The sequence below is a fragment of the Branchiostoma lanceolatum genome, chromosome 4, assembly GCF_035083965.1.
Source record: "Branchiostoma lanceolatum isolate klBraLanc5 chromosome 4, klBraLanc5.hap2, whole genome shotgun sequence".
Classification (NCBI taxonomy): Eukaryota; Metazoa; Chordata; class Leptocardii; order Amphioxiformes; family Branchiostomatidae; genus Branchiostoma; species Branchiostoma lanceolatum.
The window spans coordinates 32,386,875-32,404,822 of record NC_089725.1 but is presented as its reverse complement, the minus strand read 5'-3'; the positions used below and the strand labels follow the sequence as shown (position 1 = coordinate 32,404,822).

Sequence of the window (17,948 nt, the reverse complement as noted above, 5' to 3'; positions counted from 1 at the left end):
TGCTGTTCAGGAACACAACACCTTCATCCATCCAGGACCCCTGCTCCAGTACGACATGATGCATCACAAGCCAAACTCTGCTGTTCAGTAACACAACACCTTCATCCATCCAGGATCCCTGCACCAGTACGACATGCATCACAAGCCCAAACTCTGCTGTTCAGGAACACAACACCTTCATCCATCCAGGATCCCTGCACCAGTACGACATGATGCATCACAAGCCCAAACTCTGCTGTTCAGTAACACAACACCTTCATCCATCCAGGATCCCTGCACCAGTACGACATGATGCATCACAAGCCCAAACTCTGCTGTTCAGGAACACAACACCTTCATCCATCCAGGATCCCTGCACCAGTACGACATACATCACAAGCCCAAACTCTGCAGTTCAGGAACACAACACCTTCATCCATCCAGGACCCCTGCACCAGTACGACATGCATCACAAGCCCAAACTCTGCTGTTCAGTAACACAACACCTTCATCCATCCAGGATCCCTGCTCCAGTACAACATGCATCACAAGCCCAAACTCTGCAGTTCAGGAACACAACACCTTCATCCATCCAGGACCCCTGCACCAGTACGACATGATGCATCACAAGCCAAACTCTGCTGTTCAGTAACACAACACCTTCATCCATCCAGGATCCCTGCACCAGTACGACATGATGCATCACAAGCCCAAACTCTGCTGTTCAGGAACACAACACCTTCATCCATCCAGGATCCCTGCACCAGTACGACATGATGCATCACAAGCCCAAACTCTGCTGTTCAGTAACACAACACCTTCATCCATCCAGGATCCCTGCACCAGTACGACATGATGCATCACAAGCCCAAACTCTGCTGTTCAGGAACACAACACCTTCATCCATCCAGGACCCCTGCACCAGTACGACATGCATCACAAGCCCAAACTCTGCTGTTCAGTAACACAACACCTTCATCCATCCAGGATCCCTGCACCAGTACGACATGCATCACAAGCCCAAACTCTGCTGTTCAGGAACACAACACCTTCATCCATCCAGGACCCCTGCACCAGTACGACATGATGCATCACAAGCCCAAACTCTGCTGTTCAGGAACACAACACCTTCATCCATCCAGGATCCCTGCTCCAGTACAACATGCATCACAAGCCCAAACTCTGCAGTTCAGGAACACAACACCCTCATCCATCCAGGATCCCTGCTCCAGTACAACATGCATCACAAGCCCAAGCTCTGCTGTTCAGGAACACAACACCTTCATCCATCCAGGATCCCTGCACCAGTACGACATGATGCATCACAAGCCCAAGCTCTGCTGTTCAGGAACACAACACCTTCATCCATCCAGGACCCCTGCACCAGTACGACATGCATCACAAGCCCAAACTCTGCTGTTCAGGAACACAACACCTCCATCCATCCAGGATCCCTGCACCAGTACGACATGCATCACAAGCCCAAACTCTGCAGTTCAGGAACACAACACCTTCATCCATCCAGGATCCCTGCTCCAGTACAACATGCATCACAAGCCCAAACTCTGCTGTTCAGGAACACAACACCTTCATCCATCCAGGACCCCTGCACCAGTACGACATGCATCACAAGCCCAAACTCTGCTGTTCAGGAACACAACACCTTCATCCATCCAGGATACCTGCACCAGTACGACATGCATCACAAGCCCAAACTCTGCTGTTCAGTAACACAACACCTTCATCCATCCAGGATCCCTGCTCCAGTACGACATGATGCATCACAAGCCCAAACTCTGCAGTTCAGGAACACAACACCTTCATCCATCCAGGATCCCTGCTCCAGTTCGACATGATGCATCACAAGCCCAAACTCTGCAGTTCAGGAACACAACACCTTCATCCATCCAGGATCCCTGCACCAGTACGACATGATGCATCACAAGCCCAAGCTCTGCTGTTCAGGAACACAACACCTTCATCCATCCAGGATCCCTGCACCAGTACGACATGATGCATCACAAGCCCAAACTCTGCTGTTCCCCCGGCTTACACGGACAGGTTCAACTCTACCCACTTGACTTTGAAACTCGGATTCCCACATATAAGACAGATCTCCCTGTCCCTGAACCATGGCCGTGATGGACGCTTCCCTCAGAAAGGGATAAGAGAGTTAAGTGCAGCACAGATGAACCCCATCCATCCCTGCAGCGACGAAGAATCCTTTTGGATACCGTAAATTCATCTAAATTTGTGGCAGGGCTGTCTCCAGTTTTAAATTTTTCCCAACCCACTCATTGTTTGGGAGCCAATGTTGTTGATTTTTGTTGTTAAAATCTGTCATTTTAAGCTTATCAAAATACATTTTGCATTAATTTCATGTCATGAAGGTGAGATTTTTTGGACGGTAAGGTCTGTCCATTCCAACAAGAAAATCTCCATCCCGGAATAGAGGGACAGGTCCTGGAGGCAGCCCTGATTTGCAGTGACTCTATTTTGCAGTAGAAGGGGAAAGGATGTTTTTGCAGTGTTTTGATTTTGTGGTTAAAACAATTCCGTAGTGCAGTAATGGTACACTAGAACGCATGTTTGCAGTGTCATGAATTTGCACTAGACAGGTCACTGTCAAAACAGCAAAAATAAGACCACCGCAAACATATCAAGATTTACAGTAGCAGCTAAATCATGCTTGAAGAGCAGGGAGAGGTTCATAGCCAACATCAGAGGAGGAGCGACAAAGGAGGTAAGTACCAGGTCGGTCAGAGGGAACGCCCGGCCTTATCACCGCAACCCTGCCGAATCCCTCAATGTCAAGGTGTTCTTTACAGGCTGACAGGGTAATACTTCATCCCTAACAACTCCCCTCTACTTCTGTACACACAGGCTTTATATGTATTGAAGTAACTTTTTCTGAACCAAAACTTCGTCTTCATGGATCGTTTCTTTTCCGTTCTGTAAGTTGTAACACCATCTCGCATGGTTATAAAGTAGAGTGGATTCATTCCTCAAGCTAACCGACATTTTTTGCACACAGTAAGACATCTAGCAATGGAGGACAGGGAGGACTGGAGGAGGAGGGTGTTGTCCATCCGTGACACTCTCACGACAAGATGATGATGAAGACATCTAGAGCTGCAAAGACCCCTGTTTAGAACTTTAATTCAGCCTGTCACCGAGCCCGGGTTTCTCTATGTGGCTTTTTTGGTGTCTGAAGGCTTTATTACCAGGGCAGTATGTGCTGGAAAGGTATATAAGTTCTCGAAAGATGTCGGAATGAATCCACTCTACTTAACACAGTCAACATCTTGCGGTTCTTGGGAAGAAAAGGACAAGTTACCTTTGCCCTTCAGCAGGTTCTTCATCTTGTTCATCCTTTTCTCCCGCTCCCTCTCCAGCTCCTTCTCTATCTCCACCTCCAGACTCGTCAGCTCGCCCTCGATCTCCTTGTCAAGCTGCTCCTCTAGCTGTACAATAAAACACAATCAGTTATACACATGCACCCTCTCTCTCCCTCACACAACTCTCCCTCGATCTCCTTGTCAAGCTGCTCCTCTAGCTGTACAATAGAACACCAGCGGACGGTTATATACAACACACACACACACACACATGCATACACACACACACCGAGAGAGACTCGTCAGCTCGCCCTCGATCTCCTTGTCAAGCTGCTCCTCTAACTGTACAATAAAACACAATCAGTTATACACATGCACCCTCTCTCTCCCTCACACAACTCTCCCTCGATCTCCTTGTCAAGCTGCTCCTCTAGCTGTACAATAGAACACCAGCGGACGGTTATATACAACACACACACACACACACATGCATACACACACACACCGAGAGAGACTCGTCAGCTCTCCCTCAATCTCCTTGTCAAGCTGCTCCTCCAGCTATACAATATAACACCAGAGATTAACTGGCTGTCATGCACTCTGTCAGACACAGACTTGTCGGCTCTCCCACGATTTCTTTGTCAAGTTGCTCCTCCAGCTATATAACATAACACCGGCGGTCATACTCAACATACACACAGAGACTTGTTAGCTCTCCATCAATCTCCTTACATGTATGCACATGTGAAGAAAGCTTTGCTAGCCTGACAGGTTTTTCCCTCCCAAAGCATTTAATCACTCTGATTCATTCATTGTCTTTCCTTTTCAACAACATATTGACAAATCAATCCATCCATCAATCACCCCGCTGCCCCGCGCACCTGTTGCCTGGCAACATATTTACAAATCAATTGATCAGGTGTCCCCACCCACCTGCTGCCGGGCCTTCCTCCGGCTGTGTTTGAAGGACGGCGGGTCCTGCTCCTCCTCAAGGTCGATCTTGTGGAACTCGTCGATGGTCAGCTTACTGGAGGGCGTGTCCTCAAACTCCGTCAGTCTGGGGGGTGGGGGTGGAATAGACATTGTTGGGGACAAACTTATGTTCCAAAGCCTCCATGCTCTGACACCCCAAGGCCATGTTCTAGTCTATGTAACACAAACTCCGCTGTCCGGGGCTGTAATGCCCCTCCCCGCATATTCTGGCAGGCACCAGATGTTTGGCCAGCCACTAAAGTGCAATTCATTCAGGCTACCCATGTTCCAAAAGACATATACAACATGTATTCCAACACCCCTATGTCCCCATACCACTATATTCCAACACCCCTTAGTTCCAACACCCCTAAAATTAATTTTCTTATTAAATAACAAGAGAAAACAGTACTATTACCTTTTCCTGAGGGTTGCTTCACAGACTTTCACCACTTTGATGATTTCCTTCTGAGTTCTGTGGAAGTCATGCAGGCGAGCAGACACCAGCAGCGCTGCCATGGAAGAAATGGAGAGGAAGCTCTTCAGACATTGACATTTGTGTTTCTCTTTATGTACTTTTTACAGCAAGAACCCTTAAAAATGATCATGATTAATGTTGGGGAAAAAAAAACAATGGCGAAGTTCTCATACTGGATTATTCTATCCATGCAAAATCTTTTTAAAGATAAAAATAAAAAGATACAAATATTTTGAAACTGTTCTGTAGTTTTCTGCCTCGGGGGTAGAAATTAGTCTTTTTTTTTTCAAGTGAACCAATGATTTTGAGAACAAAGAAATCAATTGATGTGGCCCACGGCCGTGCACGAATCTTTGCCTGCTCCACACAGGTGCAGCGCCATCATACACACGTCAAACAAACAAACAAACAGACACACACCTGCTCCACACAGCCCCGAGGGGCGCCTGCCGCCGTGCATCCAGTCCCGCTTCATGCGCGACACCAGGCGCAGCGCCGTCATGGAGACCTCGTGGGTCCGCTCCCCGAACTCCAGCTTGTGCGCAAACCGGTGGATGTACAGGCACGGGTCTGGGGAAATGATCATGTTTTTTTAATGAAATATTATAAGAAAAGTTTTCTTTGTTGGAACAAAGTTTGTCCAACATGTACAGGCACGAGTCTGGGAAAATGCATAAATTTTTTGTTTCGAGTCATTGGTGCAAGAGGTAGTTTCAAGTGTTATGATCTCTAAAGTTTTTTCATTATGTTACAGCATATAATTGAATGAATTGTAAGGCTTCACAATAAGTGGAATAAAAGAAAATATTATGAGGGAAATTTCTATGACATCTTATAAAAGCTTTCTTCACTGAAGCAAAGTTTGCCCAACGTGTGTTAAACAGGCAAAGGTCTTGTATTTGTATGAAATATCATTCTTTATTTCAGCATGTATTCTTTTAAAGCCTTATAGGCAGGGATCTGGGAAAATGTTTTGTCATTCTTCATAGGTACTAGGTGCACAATTCTACAGAACACAATTTGCAAGCTAGGAATGGGTTTGGCAAAAGAAATGAAAAGTCTTCATCTGATCAAAATCTCTCCTCAGCTTTAATATTGTATATCATACAAGGAATCATCTTTATAATCTGATACTCCTGTCAGATTAAACATTTTCTTATCTTTGTCAAAAGCAGTCTTGTAAGTTCGCTGATTTTCTTCTGAAAAGTTTCATAAAACTTTTTGCCCCCTCCTGCGAGTTTTGTCTTTGTAAACATTGACCCCCATCTCCCAAGTGGTACGTCCCCCAGCGCGTTGGATCATGGGAAAAAGTGGGGAGCCAAATATGGCGCCCGGGGCAAGTCATTTTCGGAGCTGGACATTCTTCTAGGTAATATTCCACGCACTACACGACCGAAACTACCAATTAACCAAGCCTCGTTAACTTTGAACTTAGCGAGGATACTATTCCTCCTCATGGGTGGGTGAAATATCGCACAGGAAGTCGTGAAATCGAGAAAATTGGTAGGTACGGCGTCGCTGCGCCTGCAGTAGGTCTGTCATACTTGAAGTTTCTCAGAGATGTCTCAGTGTTTGTGTCTCAGCAGTCGGCAGTAAAGTCCTGCCGAACGCACAGTCGGTGTTCCCCGGTATTGCCGGAGTGGGAACAGCGATAACAGACGAAACTCGTAGCGTTTACAACAAGCTGGGGAATACGCGGCGTGAATGCAAATTCGCCGGGTTCGGGGCGCTCCCTTTGTACTGTAGTAACGTCGGTATCTGGCAGAGGAATTATGACGCCGCCGTATCGAGAAACTCGCTTCATTTTTCCGTCTTCCCGCGAAGCGAACCGCGGACACACGAGCCCGGTGTGATCCGGCGGAAATTTCGGCACCCACCTCCCTATTTGGGTATCACAATCCGTACGGACATTTCTAACAGGCATTTCTAAACCGCCCAGAAGTATAACGCACTTCAGGCCAGGAAGATGTGTGTTTTCTGCTCTGGTGATATTCTATGGACATGGTGCGGGTTCGGGGAAGGTTTCCGTACTGGGCGGTAGTGTAGACTGTAGATGTTGTGCTGAAGGAAACATGAAGGTGATCCACCTCCTCTCGCACTGCCTCAGACTCAGGATGGGCGACCGGCGGCAGGAGGAGTCTAACGAGCAGATCCCGGGGAAGCCGGGCGGCGTGGTGCAGCAGGCGGCGGCGGTGCAGGCGAGGGCGGCCCGAGGACAGCAGCAGGAGCCCGCCGTGCCCACCTTCCACCAGAAGCAGAGCAGCGCCGCGGCGGTCGCACCCGCGCCCCCGGTCACCACGGACGTGCCCAACTGGCAGGGTAGGGAGATGTTGTTGTTGTTGATATACTTGTTAAATGTCTACAATGTATTTTCCCGCTAGATGTGGTCACTTGATGCTGTCTATGCTTGGTGTCCTCACTGGTGCTCATCCACTAGACCTCAGGTGCTCTCTGCATGTGTGCTGTGAAAATACTCCTTAGTTCTGGATAACAAAGTTTTCTCAACACAACCAAGTGTTTTATTCACGACCGACGTTTCGGTGACCGTCCTCAGGGCAATTCTGACTGGTTCTATAACTTTAGGTGTCGCTGCCAACAGATGCGGTCCCAAATGTAAAGCATAGATACTCATTGTTTCTATGAATCTCATTGTTTCTATGTAGCGACTAGCGAGAGAACACTTTGTACATCCTTCTGTTTGTTTTTCTCTCCCCAGGCCTGAAGCCGACCGTGCGGGAACGCAACGCCCTCATGTTCAACAACGAGCTCATGAGCGACGTCCACTTCCTGGTCGGCCCGCCCAAGGCCGCAAAGCGGATCCCAGCGCACAAGTACGTCCTGGCCACGGGAAGCACCGTCTTCTACGCCATGTTCTTCGGAGGGCTGGCGGAAAACAAGGCCGACATCGAGATCCCTGATGTCGAGCCACAAGCCTTTCTAGCAATGCTCAAGTGAGTCATCCAGTGCTGTGTATGGATATGTCGTGTGTGTATGGAGTGAGTTCTTCTTTTGGTGATGTTTTCACTCTACTCTCCAAGCAGAGGTTGGATGAAGAAAAAGAAAACCTGACAGTAGAAAGCCTAACCAATATGCCGAAAAACAAAAGTAGGAAAAAGCCAAAGCCTATCCTCTGCTTGGAGAGTATTGTTTTTCTGATATCATCTCCCCTCCCCTAACCGTGTATACATAGTGTTGTCCTTCAATTGTTGTTGTTATTATTGTGTCAATCATGTCATAGTAATACATACAAGTCTTAAGAAAACATGCAGAAACGTGAGACTGTAATACAACCCCACTGTCGGTGCTACTATTCTGTTCTGTACTTCCTGTTGCAGGTATCTCTACTGCGATGAGATCGACCTGGAGCCGGACACCGTCCTGGCCACGCTCTACTCCGCAAAGAAGTACATCGTGCCGCACCTGGCCAAGGCCTGCGTCACCTTCCTGGAGACGAGTCTGAGCGCCCGGAACGCCTGCGTGCTCCTGTCGCAGAGCCGCCTGTTCGAGGAGCCGGAGCTCATGCAGCGGTGCTGGCAGGTCATCTATCTACTTATCTATTCGGTTTGGCTGTTCAGCACGCACAGGCCTGTTACTATTACAAAGTGCTAGCCCTGCTGACAAGGACAAGTCATTACAATGGAATTTTGACATGGACAGCATAACGAGCTATAACAATCATCATCATCTATCTATTTATCTTGACAAATGTTTAAATATTACACACAACAAAAGGAGTAGCTTTTTGGGGAGCTTTCGAGACGAACTCTGTCTCTTCATCAACCAGGTAAAGTCAGATCTCGCCTTAGAGTTCTCTTGTCACGTGACTGAGGTTGATTATCACGTGACAAGAGACAGTCATATACAGGCTTTAGATAGAAAATCTATTTATTTATCTATTGGTTTGGTTGTTCAGCACACACAGCCAGGGCTGCCCAACTAGCCTGTTGCTATTACAAAGGGCTAGCCCTGCTGACAAGGACAAGTCATTACAGTGGAATTTTCACATGGACAGCATAACGAGCTATAACAATCATCATCATCATTTTGCATCCGGATATCCGTAAATAAAGTTTTTCCAGTACTATAACACTATTTTAAGTAAATGTACATAAAAACTATTGTATATATACAATATAAATGATTTAAAATAACGTCTATATCTCCATATCTGACAGGTCATCGACGCCCAGGCTGAGCTGGCGCTAAACTCCGAGGGGTTCACGGAGATCGACTACGAGACACTGGAAACGGTCCTCGGCAGGGAGAGTCTGAACGCCAAGGAGATTGTTATTTTCGACGCGGCGGCGCGCTGGGCGGAGGCCGAGAGCAGGAGACAGAACCTACAGCCGAACGCGAACAACAAGCGCCGTGTGCTCGGCCGGGCGCTGTACCTGATCCGCGTGCCCGCCATGAGCCTGGAGGAGTACGCAAACGGCGCTGCTCAGTCCGGGATCCTCACGCTACAGGAGACGGCGGACATCTTCCTCTACTACACAGCCAGGAACAAACCCGTGCTGGATTTCCCCCTAGTGCCTCGGACCGGTATGAAACCGGAGAGATGTCACCGGTTCCAGTCGTCTGCCTACCGTAGCAACCAGTGGCGCTACCGTGGGCGGTGCGACAGCATACAGTTCGCCGTGGACAAGCGCATCTTCATGGCCGGGTTCGGTTTGTACGGCTCGAGCTCCGGCGCGGCGGACTACACGGTCAAAATAGAGATCAAGCAATCGGGGAAGGTTCTTGCGGAGAACACGGTGAAGTTTTTCTCGGACGGTTCGAGCAACACGTTCCCGGTGTGGTTCAAACACCCGGTTCAGATCGACCCAGACACGTTCTACACGGCGAGTGCAATCCTGGACGGCGCGGAACTGAGCTACTTCGGCCAGGAGGGGGTGAGCGAGATCACGCTGGGGACCGTCACGTTCCAGTTCCAGTGCTCGTCGGAGAGCACCAACGGGACGGGCGTGCAGGGCGGTCAGATCCCAGAACTCATTTTCTACGCCTGAATTACTGATTGAGACATATAGTAGCCACTCTCCAAGCAGAGGTTAGGATCTGGCTTGTTTTGGACATCTTTTAGGCACTTTCGTCAGGCTTTCTATTTTGTCAGGATGTGGCTGGCAGACAAAAGAAAATCTGACAAAACAGAAAGCCAGACAAAAATGAAGAAGTCCAAAACCAGTCAGAGCCTAACCTCTGCTTGGAGAGTAAGACATAGAGTTGAGATAAGTGCCCATTCAAGACTTCAATTTCTTCTAGGTAGACATCATAACAATATACTGCTTATGTCTTGATAAATAAATGATATGTACATGTAATTAGTATAACCTATTTTCAATCATTGCTTGGACTACGAGTTGCAGTATATTGACTGAGACAATTTGTGCTATATATTTTATCTTGTACAAAACGGTAGTTAGCTGTGTAACATACGCACTGTGTATACAGTAGTACGACAGACTTTTTGATAAGTTTTGAAACATTCCCTTTGTAAGAGCTGAAGTGAACTGTAATATACATGATAATGTTATTGTCTATACCTTTGTACCTTAAAGTATTTGACACAAGAAAAATAGCATGTAAGAAAAATACTGTCATCTGAAAAGTTGTTAACCATGAATTTGACTGTTGGATATTGAGAAGGAGAGTCTAATACACAAAACTTTGAGTCTACATCTTTGCTTGAAAGTTCTGTTTTTGTAAAAAAAGATGGTTATGAAGCAAAATTGGACTGTAATTTCCAACCCAAAATATTGCTGCTCCCCAAAATCCACTACTCACAAATTTAGGTGTATTATCTGCATGACGGGACCTCACAGAAGCTGTGGATTGCTCATTCCTTGGCAAAGACTGGAGTTGGGCAGTCGAAAATTTAGCAGTCCAATTTTTGTGTTGGAAATTACAGCTCAACGTTGCATTAAAAAACTCTGATATGTTGTCCTGGATAAGCGACCAGTCATACAAATTGTTGTGAGATCTCAGGCTGTCTGCTGAGATTTTCCAGTCCAGTTCTCACACCATGTAACCGGACCCCCTGTACGGCGTCGGGTGTCAGTCTTGTGAAGGGGACTCCCATAACGGTATGCAAAGTTCAACCCTGTAAATTCCCAGACAGCTAATTATAAGGCCTGAGCAGCTTCTGGCTTTGGTCAAGAGCTTTAGAACTATGGTCCTCTAACGCGATTTTTGTACAGAATTTCTTGCAAGAAGCCATGCTATTAAAGAAACAAAAGTCATCTGGACATTAAAAAAGAACTGTTCTAAGACATAACTACTTGGGTCTCTGTTATGGCATTCCCTTCCGACTGGAAATGCCTTTCCCCCAGCCCAGTCCCACAGGAAGAACCAGTCTGACAACAGGTCCATGTGGAGTCCACAGGTTCTGTCAACACGCACCTGCCACTGTGGGCAGACCAGTCCACTGAGCTCTGGCAGGGGGGACTAAAATCAATGGCCAGAGTGGGCAGACCAGCCCACTCAACACTGGCAGGGGGGATTTCGTATGAAAGGCCAGATATGATAACTTGTCTCCAAGCAGATCTACAGATGTTTTTGTGTGGCGCTTTAGTTTGACGATTTCTTCAAAAGTAAACTCTGCAAAAAGATGTAGAAAACAATGTATCTGCCTGTAGGTGAACAATAACAAAGGAATTAAGGTAAAATTAGAACTGACACTGGTCTGTCAGATTCACTATAAACTGGTTACCTTCCACAGCTGTGGAAAACTTCACTGCGTGAGCCTGCAAGCTCTAAATTCTAATTGTTTTAGTTAATATCACTTTATGTTGATGTTATACTGGAAGCACGCCTTTCAAACAAAACATCCACAAAATCCAAAAGGCCTAGAATTTTCTGGACTTGAACAAGCCTGTTCAGTAAAAAGAGATTAAATCTAGTCAGTATACTACATAAATTTTACACCTTTATGTTCATTTGAGATAAAGGGGATATCCATGTAACATAAAATGTGCAATTTGCACACAAAATCAATTCTTATGGGCTTACAATTCTGCACTCTCATAAATTGATTGAACACAAAAGACATCATTACAATTCACATGTACTGCAGTGAGAAAGAAAAGGTTCATGTACTGAGACCCTACTTCATATTCACACCATACAAAGAACAATTGCCTGCCTGCCAACACCAGTCCGGAAATGTTACAGACTGCAAGGTCCCACAAATGGGAAAACGAGCCGGGAACGGTAGCCCTCTCCAAAACCACACACATTTGTCACGTTTAGTTGTGATGGCCTGGTGGCTGCTGCAGACAGGCCCTTGGCACTGCCCACTTCCCCACACTGCTGTAAACGCCATCAGGCCACCCCGGTACCCCACCCTTTCATCTGGAAGTGTTTTATGTGGAGAGGTAAAACTGAAACGCCAGCGAAGTGAACTCCGGCCGTGACCTGTGGTAAAGTGCCAGGGTACTGTAAAACCTTCGGGCCAGATAGACTAAGTGGGATTTTATAGCAGAAATGCACTTCAGTGATGCCTCGTTGTGTCCTAACGTATGACAAATGTGGCAGATTTGCCAGCAAGTCTTCTGCAATTTGCCCCATAAACTTAAAAAGGCTTTAAAACAACCATTCACAGTGTCCATCCCCATTATATCCTTGTTTCCTTATATTTAGGGCCCCCATAACAAAGCCGATGAGCCATTTTGGTACATGGAGGCGGTGGGTGGCTGATTGTGGTGAATGGTGGCATAACAGCTGATCCCTGCCCTCCCCATTTCCATGCCACCCTGAGTCGTGGTGTAACAGCCGATCCCTGCCCTCCCCATTTCCATGCCACCCTGAGGTGTAACAGCCGATCCCTGCCCTCCTCATTTCCATGCCACCCTGAGTCGTGGCGTAACAGCTGATCCCTGCCCTCCCCATTTCCATGCCACTCTGAGTCTAGTGTAACAGCTGATCCCTGCCCTCCCCATTTCCATGGCACCCTGAGTTGTGGTGTAACAGCTGATCCCTGCCCTCCCCATTTCCATGCCACCCTGAGTCGTGGTGTAACAGCTGATCCCTGCCCTCCTCATTTCCATGCCACCCTGAGTCGGTGTAAGAGCTGATCCCTGCCCTCCCCATTTCCATGCCACCCTGAGTCGGTGTAACAGCTGATCCCTGCCCTCCCCATTTCCATGCCACCCTGAGGTGTAACAGCCGATCCCTGCCCTCCTCATTTCCATGCCACCCTGAGTCGTGGCGTAACAGCTGATCCCTGCCCTCCCCATTTCCATGCCACCCTGAGTCGGTGTAACAGCTGATCCCTGCCCTCCCCATTTCCATGCCACCCTGAGTCGTGGTGTAACAGCTGATCCCTGCCCTCCTCATTTCCATGCCACCCTGAGTCGTGGTGTAACAGCTGATCCCTGCCCTCCCCATTTCCATGGCACCCTGAGTCGTGGTGTAACAGCTGATCCCTGCCCTCCTCATTTCCATGCCACCCTGAGTTGTGGCGTAACAGCTGATCCCTGCCCTCCCCATTTCCATGCCACCCTGAGGTGTAACAGCCGATCCCTGCCCTCCCCATTTCCATGGCACCCTGAGTCGTGGTGTAACAGCTGATCCCTGCCCTCCCCATTTCCATGGCACCCTGAGTAGTGGTGTAACAGCTGATCCCTGCCCTCCCCATTTCCATGGCACCCTGAGTCGTGGTGTAACAGCTGATCCCTGCCCTCCTCATTTCCATGCCACCCTGAGTCGTGGTGTAACAGCTGATCCCTGCCCTCCCCATTTCCATGGCACCCTGAGTCGTGGCGTAACAGCTGATCCCTGCCCTCCCCATTTCTGACTGAGGTGTAACACTAACAGCTGATCCCTGCCCTCCTCATTTCCATGGCACCCTGAGTCGTGGTGTAACAGCTGATCCCTGCCCTCCCCATTTCCATGCCACCCTGAGTCGTGGTGTAACAGCTGATCCCTGCCCTCCCCATTTCCATGGCACCCTGAGTCGTGGTGTAACAGCTGATCCCTGCCCTCCTCATTTCCATGCCACCCTGAGTCGTGGTGTAACAGCTGATCCCTGCCCTCCCCATTTCCATGCCACCCTGAGGTGTAACAGCTGATCCCTGCCCTCCCCATTTCCATGCCACCCTGAGTCGTGGTGTAACAGCTGATCCCTGCCCTCCCCATTTCCATGCCACCCTGAGTCGTGGTGTAACAGCTGATCCCTGCCCTCCCCATTTCCATGCCACCCTGAGGTGTAACAGCTGATCCCTGCCCTCCCCATTTCCATGCCACCCTGAGTCGTGGTGTAACAGCTGATCCCTGCCCTCCCCATTTCCATGCCACCCTGAGTCGTGGTGTAACAGCTGATCCCTGCCCTCCCCATTTCCATGCCACCCTGAGGTGTAACAGCTGATCCCTGCCCTCCTCATTTCCATGCCACCCTGAGCCTGACCAGCTGACTGACAAACAGAAAATACAAGTAGCAAAAATCGGGCCAACAGTTTCCCCTCTTCCAGATAGGATCACCAATTAACCGCCAAATTGTTCTTGAGGGGTCCTGAACCTCCGTGGGTGCACCTTGGCTGGCAATTACAGACGTTTATGCACAATAAATTCTACAGCCTGAAACTGTGGAAAGCCATTCTCCGAGTCTCTTTGTTAGAATAGAAGGTCTACATTCTAACTTGTTCCTTGATGTACAAAATGCATATGGAAAAGCCAATTCCATATTTCCCTGATATAATATCTTTATTCTGACATAAGATAAACATTTTTCATAATGCCAAATTTCTGGTGTCTTCCTTATGGTGGATCATAATGCATGATGTGAATTCCAATAAGTTCAGGATTCCATATGATGTTGCAAAGCCTAGAATTCTGCACCCAAGAGTGCAGGAGGGTTGAGTGAGTATCTGTATGAAGGGAAGCCCAGGACTCCGTATGTCAGGAGGCTTTAGCTAATTCCATTTTCCGCCAGCGTTATTGATGCCTCAGCCCTTATCAGCGCCGAACTGGCTCCCATCTGCCGCCACACTTTCACTGATACAGACCTCTATCTGATGGCAACACTTTCACTTTCAAAAACCTCTATCTGATAGCAACACTTTCACTTTGACTGATCCAAACCTGTATCTGAGCAACACTTTCACTTCTGGTCCTGATATACATCTGTAGCCTGATAGCAATGCTTTCAATGGCTAGGAACACTTTCACTGGCTAGGGACACTTTCACTGGCTAAAAACACTTTCACTGGCTTGGCCAGCACTTTCACTGGCTATATTAATACTTTCACACGCTAGGAAGACTTTCACTGCCTAGGAACACTTTCACTGCCTAGGAACACTTTCACTAGTAAAGAAAAGCAAGATATCACAACACTGCAGAAAGACTCATTTTACGATATCACAAACAGCCATGCCTTCTGAGAAACCACTTATCGCTGATTTCCTTTGAGTGCCGAGGGGAGATTCTCCTGACTACAGGGAGAACTTGGCACCCTCCGAGCACATCTTCCAGGAAGAAGTCATTTCCTGGATAATCTGTGCCGACAAGTTGAAGGGGAAATGTTTAATGAGTCGGGGCAGGCTGGGATGGAGGCAGCTCCAGAGATGCTATCTGTGAGGAAGCGCATCATCCGTGCGTCAGAGATGCAGATGCAGCGGACGAATCAATACCTACGAGCCAGCATCCCTCTCCAGTTGATTTGATCCAAAGCCCCGCCCACCTCTATCAAATTGTGCAGATGCAGAACAGTTATGATAACTGGGTAACCCCCTGGTGGAGGATGCACCAGAGACTGGAGTTGGGTCCATAAAAATGTCTCAGCTTCCCTCTCCAGTTGATTTGATCCAAAGCCCCGCCCACCTCCATCAAAATGTGCAGATGCAGAACAGTTATGATAACTGGGTAACCCCCTGGTGGAGGATGCACTGGAGGAGACTGGAGTTGGGTCCATAAAAATGTCTCATCTTCCCTTCCAGTTGATTTGATCCAAAGCCCCGCCCACCTCGTCAAAATGTTCAGATACAGAACAGTTATAATGATATCTGGGTAACCCCTTGATGGAGGATGTATCAGGGATGGAAGGACCGGTCCATAAAAATGTCTCAGCTTCCCCTCCAGTTGATTTGATCCAAAGTCACGCCCACCTCCATCAAAAAGTTCAAATGCAAATCATCATCTTATTGGACTGCTTGCCCACATGATCTAATTCTGTTCTAATTGTCTAAGAGTCTCTATTTCTCATGATATGAAAAACATATGAATACAAAGCAGGCACGTTTCCTTGGTAACCCCTCCATCATGCATCAGGTATGGGATGATGGATGCATAAAATCAAATCCAGTCAGCACCCCTCTCCTATAGACATGGACCGGTCCAAACCCCCTGGTTCTAGAAGTCTGTAGAGGGTTTCCTCCAGCCACAAAAGGTCTCGGTTCTGAGTTTCTTTTATGATTTGGGGCTGATCTGACACGTTCTCAGAAAGACGCTTACCGCATCTCCAAACATCGTTTTCCGGGCGATTCAATGTTTCCGGTGGAAAGGGGTGCCTTGCCACTGCCTGGCAAGCTTACAGTAGTTGACATTTTCTGTGGAAACTTCATTTTTAGTAAAAGTTATCATTCTAAGCAATTTTTCAACCGAAAACTGCTATTTTGGGGGCATTCTTCCAAGGCCGCTGCACTAAAAGGACGGGTTTTCCCAGGATAATGACAGGCAATAAAGATCATCATTCTGTCTGTGCAATCAAGAAAACTGAAACAAATTGTTAGGATACGTTTTCCGCAATCCCCAATGGTGCGAAACCATGCAAAACGCACATAGAACGCACGATTCGGGTAATCAGGCGACAAAGCCGCGTTACGGTCGTCGCGCACTAATACCAGGAAGAACCCGCGGACGACCAAAACTCCGCAACCGTAAAACGCTACGAAGATCGGGCTTTTCAGGAAAAATAAAAGATAACACACTGCTATAGCGATAACCGAAAAATCTGGAGCCAAATCTTTCGAGAAAACCTATGATTTGCGTCTTATCTCGCGGACAACTTCTAGCTACGGTCACTTGAAATTCCCAACCGGAACCAAAATGTTTCTCTGTTATCTCAGTATATATGGCCTCCGTCGGTCAGTATTGACCATGGTAAAATCCTAATTATCTCAGTAGACCCATGGTAACCACCTGCTGTGATTGACCTTCCATAATGCTAACCTATTTCATGTTAGACTCGACAATTCTGGTTGCCAAGAGGACAGAATGGCCATAATTTAGCAACAAGCTTCCTTGCAATGACGGTGGATGGACACTGCAGAAAGCCCCAGTTCGGGATGCATCCACAAAAGCGTTGTTCGCGCACCATTTCCAGAAATTAATGTCAATTAACAGCCTATAAGCACATCACTTTTAGCCTGGGGATGACATTAGACACAGTTAGATAGAGACAGGCTGCTAATGAATCTCCATTTCAGGTGAAAACCCATGATAAAAGGACAACAAAGATTTTGTTTTACGGGTGCCTAAGCCTGCAACAGCCTTTCCCCAGATTCATTTTACTCTCCAAGCAGAGGATGGGTTTCGGCTGGTTTTTGACGTGTGGGTTGGCGAGACAAAAAAAAATGACCGCAGCCCGACAAAAACGCCTAAAAACACGTCATAAACCAGCCGAAACCCCTCCTCTGCTTGGAGAGTACTACATTCAGGCCTTTCTACAAAACAAATGTTTGAAAATGTGGTTTTTGGTTCTGTGTATGGGAGGGTTTTTTGTTTAGACCTCTGCATGTTACATGAGGCAACACACCTACGTGGACATGTATCTACAACGGCAGGAGTGACCTGTCATGTTGGTTAAATACGTACGCTTTGGAAATGCACCATGCTCCACCTCAATACAGGATGACTGTCATATCTTTACCTTTTTTTACCTCTGACCTGGCACAGGTTGGGACAATGATAACATGTCACCAAAGTATATCCAGGACAAAAAAACACGAAGCTCTGCTGCAGTACCAAGGTCACACACCAGGGGGCCCTAATTCGACCTTGACCTTTGTCTTCCCAAGACCTGCCCACATACTAAATATCATACAATATCCGGAAACACACACACACAGACACACACACACACACACACACACACACACACACAGACACACCAAAAACAACACCTCCATTTTTCATGGAGATAATGGAGGTAGAAATAAGGGTTTCATGTTGAACTTGACCCCTGCATGAC

At 47.5% G+C, this 17,948-nt stretch overlaps 2 protein-coding genes across 3 annotated transcripts in view; one reads left to right on the top strand and one right to left on the bottom strand.

Annotated features, from left to right (window-relative positions):
- Positions 1-17,948, bottom strand: part of LOC136432083 (transcription factor IIIB 90 kDa subunit-like) — a 58,179-nt gene that overhangs the window by 31,684 nt on the left and 8,547 nt on the right. The window contains exons 7-10 of the mRNA XM_066423103.1: positions 5,188-5,337; positions 4,708-4,801; positions 4,251-4,374; positions 3,317-3,443 (exon numbers count right to left, since the gene is read on the bottom strand). Of these exons, the coding sequence (XP_066279200.1) occupies positions 3,317-3,443; positions 4,251-4,374; positions 4,708-4,801; positions 5,188-5,337 (495 nt within the window). The remainder of the gene's footprint in view (positions 1-3,316; positions 3,444-4,250; positions 4,375-4,707; positions 4,802-5,187; positions 5,338-17,948) is intronic.
- On the top strand, positions 6,011-10,439 carry LOC136434067 (BTB/POZ domain-containing protein 3-like). Of its 2 annotated transcripts, none has more exons than XM_066426752.1 (5): positions 6,011-6,136; positions 6,875-7,086; positions 7,484-7,718; positions 8,103-8,304; positions 8,943-10,439. In XM_066426752.1, the coding sequence occupies exons 2-5, from the start codon at positions 6,882-6,884 to the stop codon at positions 9,771-9,773; spliced, it is 1,473 nt and encodes a 490-aa protein (XP_066282849.1). In that variant the 5' UTR covers positions 6,011-6,136; positions 6,875-6,881; the 3' UTR covers positions 9,774-10,439. The 2 variants fall into 2 exon arrangements, with proteins under 2 accessions (XP_066282849.1, XP_066282850.1); XM_066426753.1 differs by lacking the exon at positions 6,011-6,136 and adding an exon at positions 6,143-6,270.

Excerpts from the sequence above, each read along its gene's own strand:
- LOC136434067 (XM_066426752.1), top strand. The coding sequence starts at position 6,882 with ATGGGCGACCGGCGGCAGGAGGAGTCTAACGAGCAGATCCCGGGGAAG. Across the intron at positions 7,719-8,102 it reads GCCTTTCTAGCAATGCTCAA|GTATCTCTACTGCGATGAGA; the intron begins GTGAGTCATCCA and ends TTCCTGTTGCAG. Across the intron at positions 8,305-8,942 it reads TCATGCAGCGGTGCTGGCAG|GTCATCGACGCCCAGGCTGA; the intron begins GTCATCTATCTA and ends CATATCTGACAG.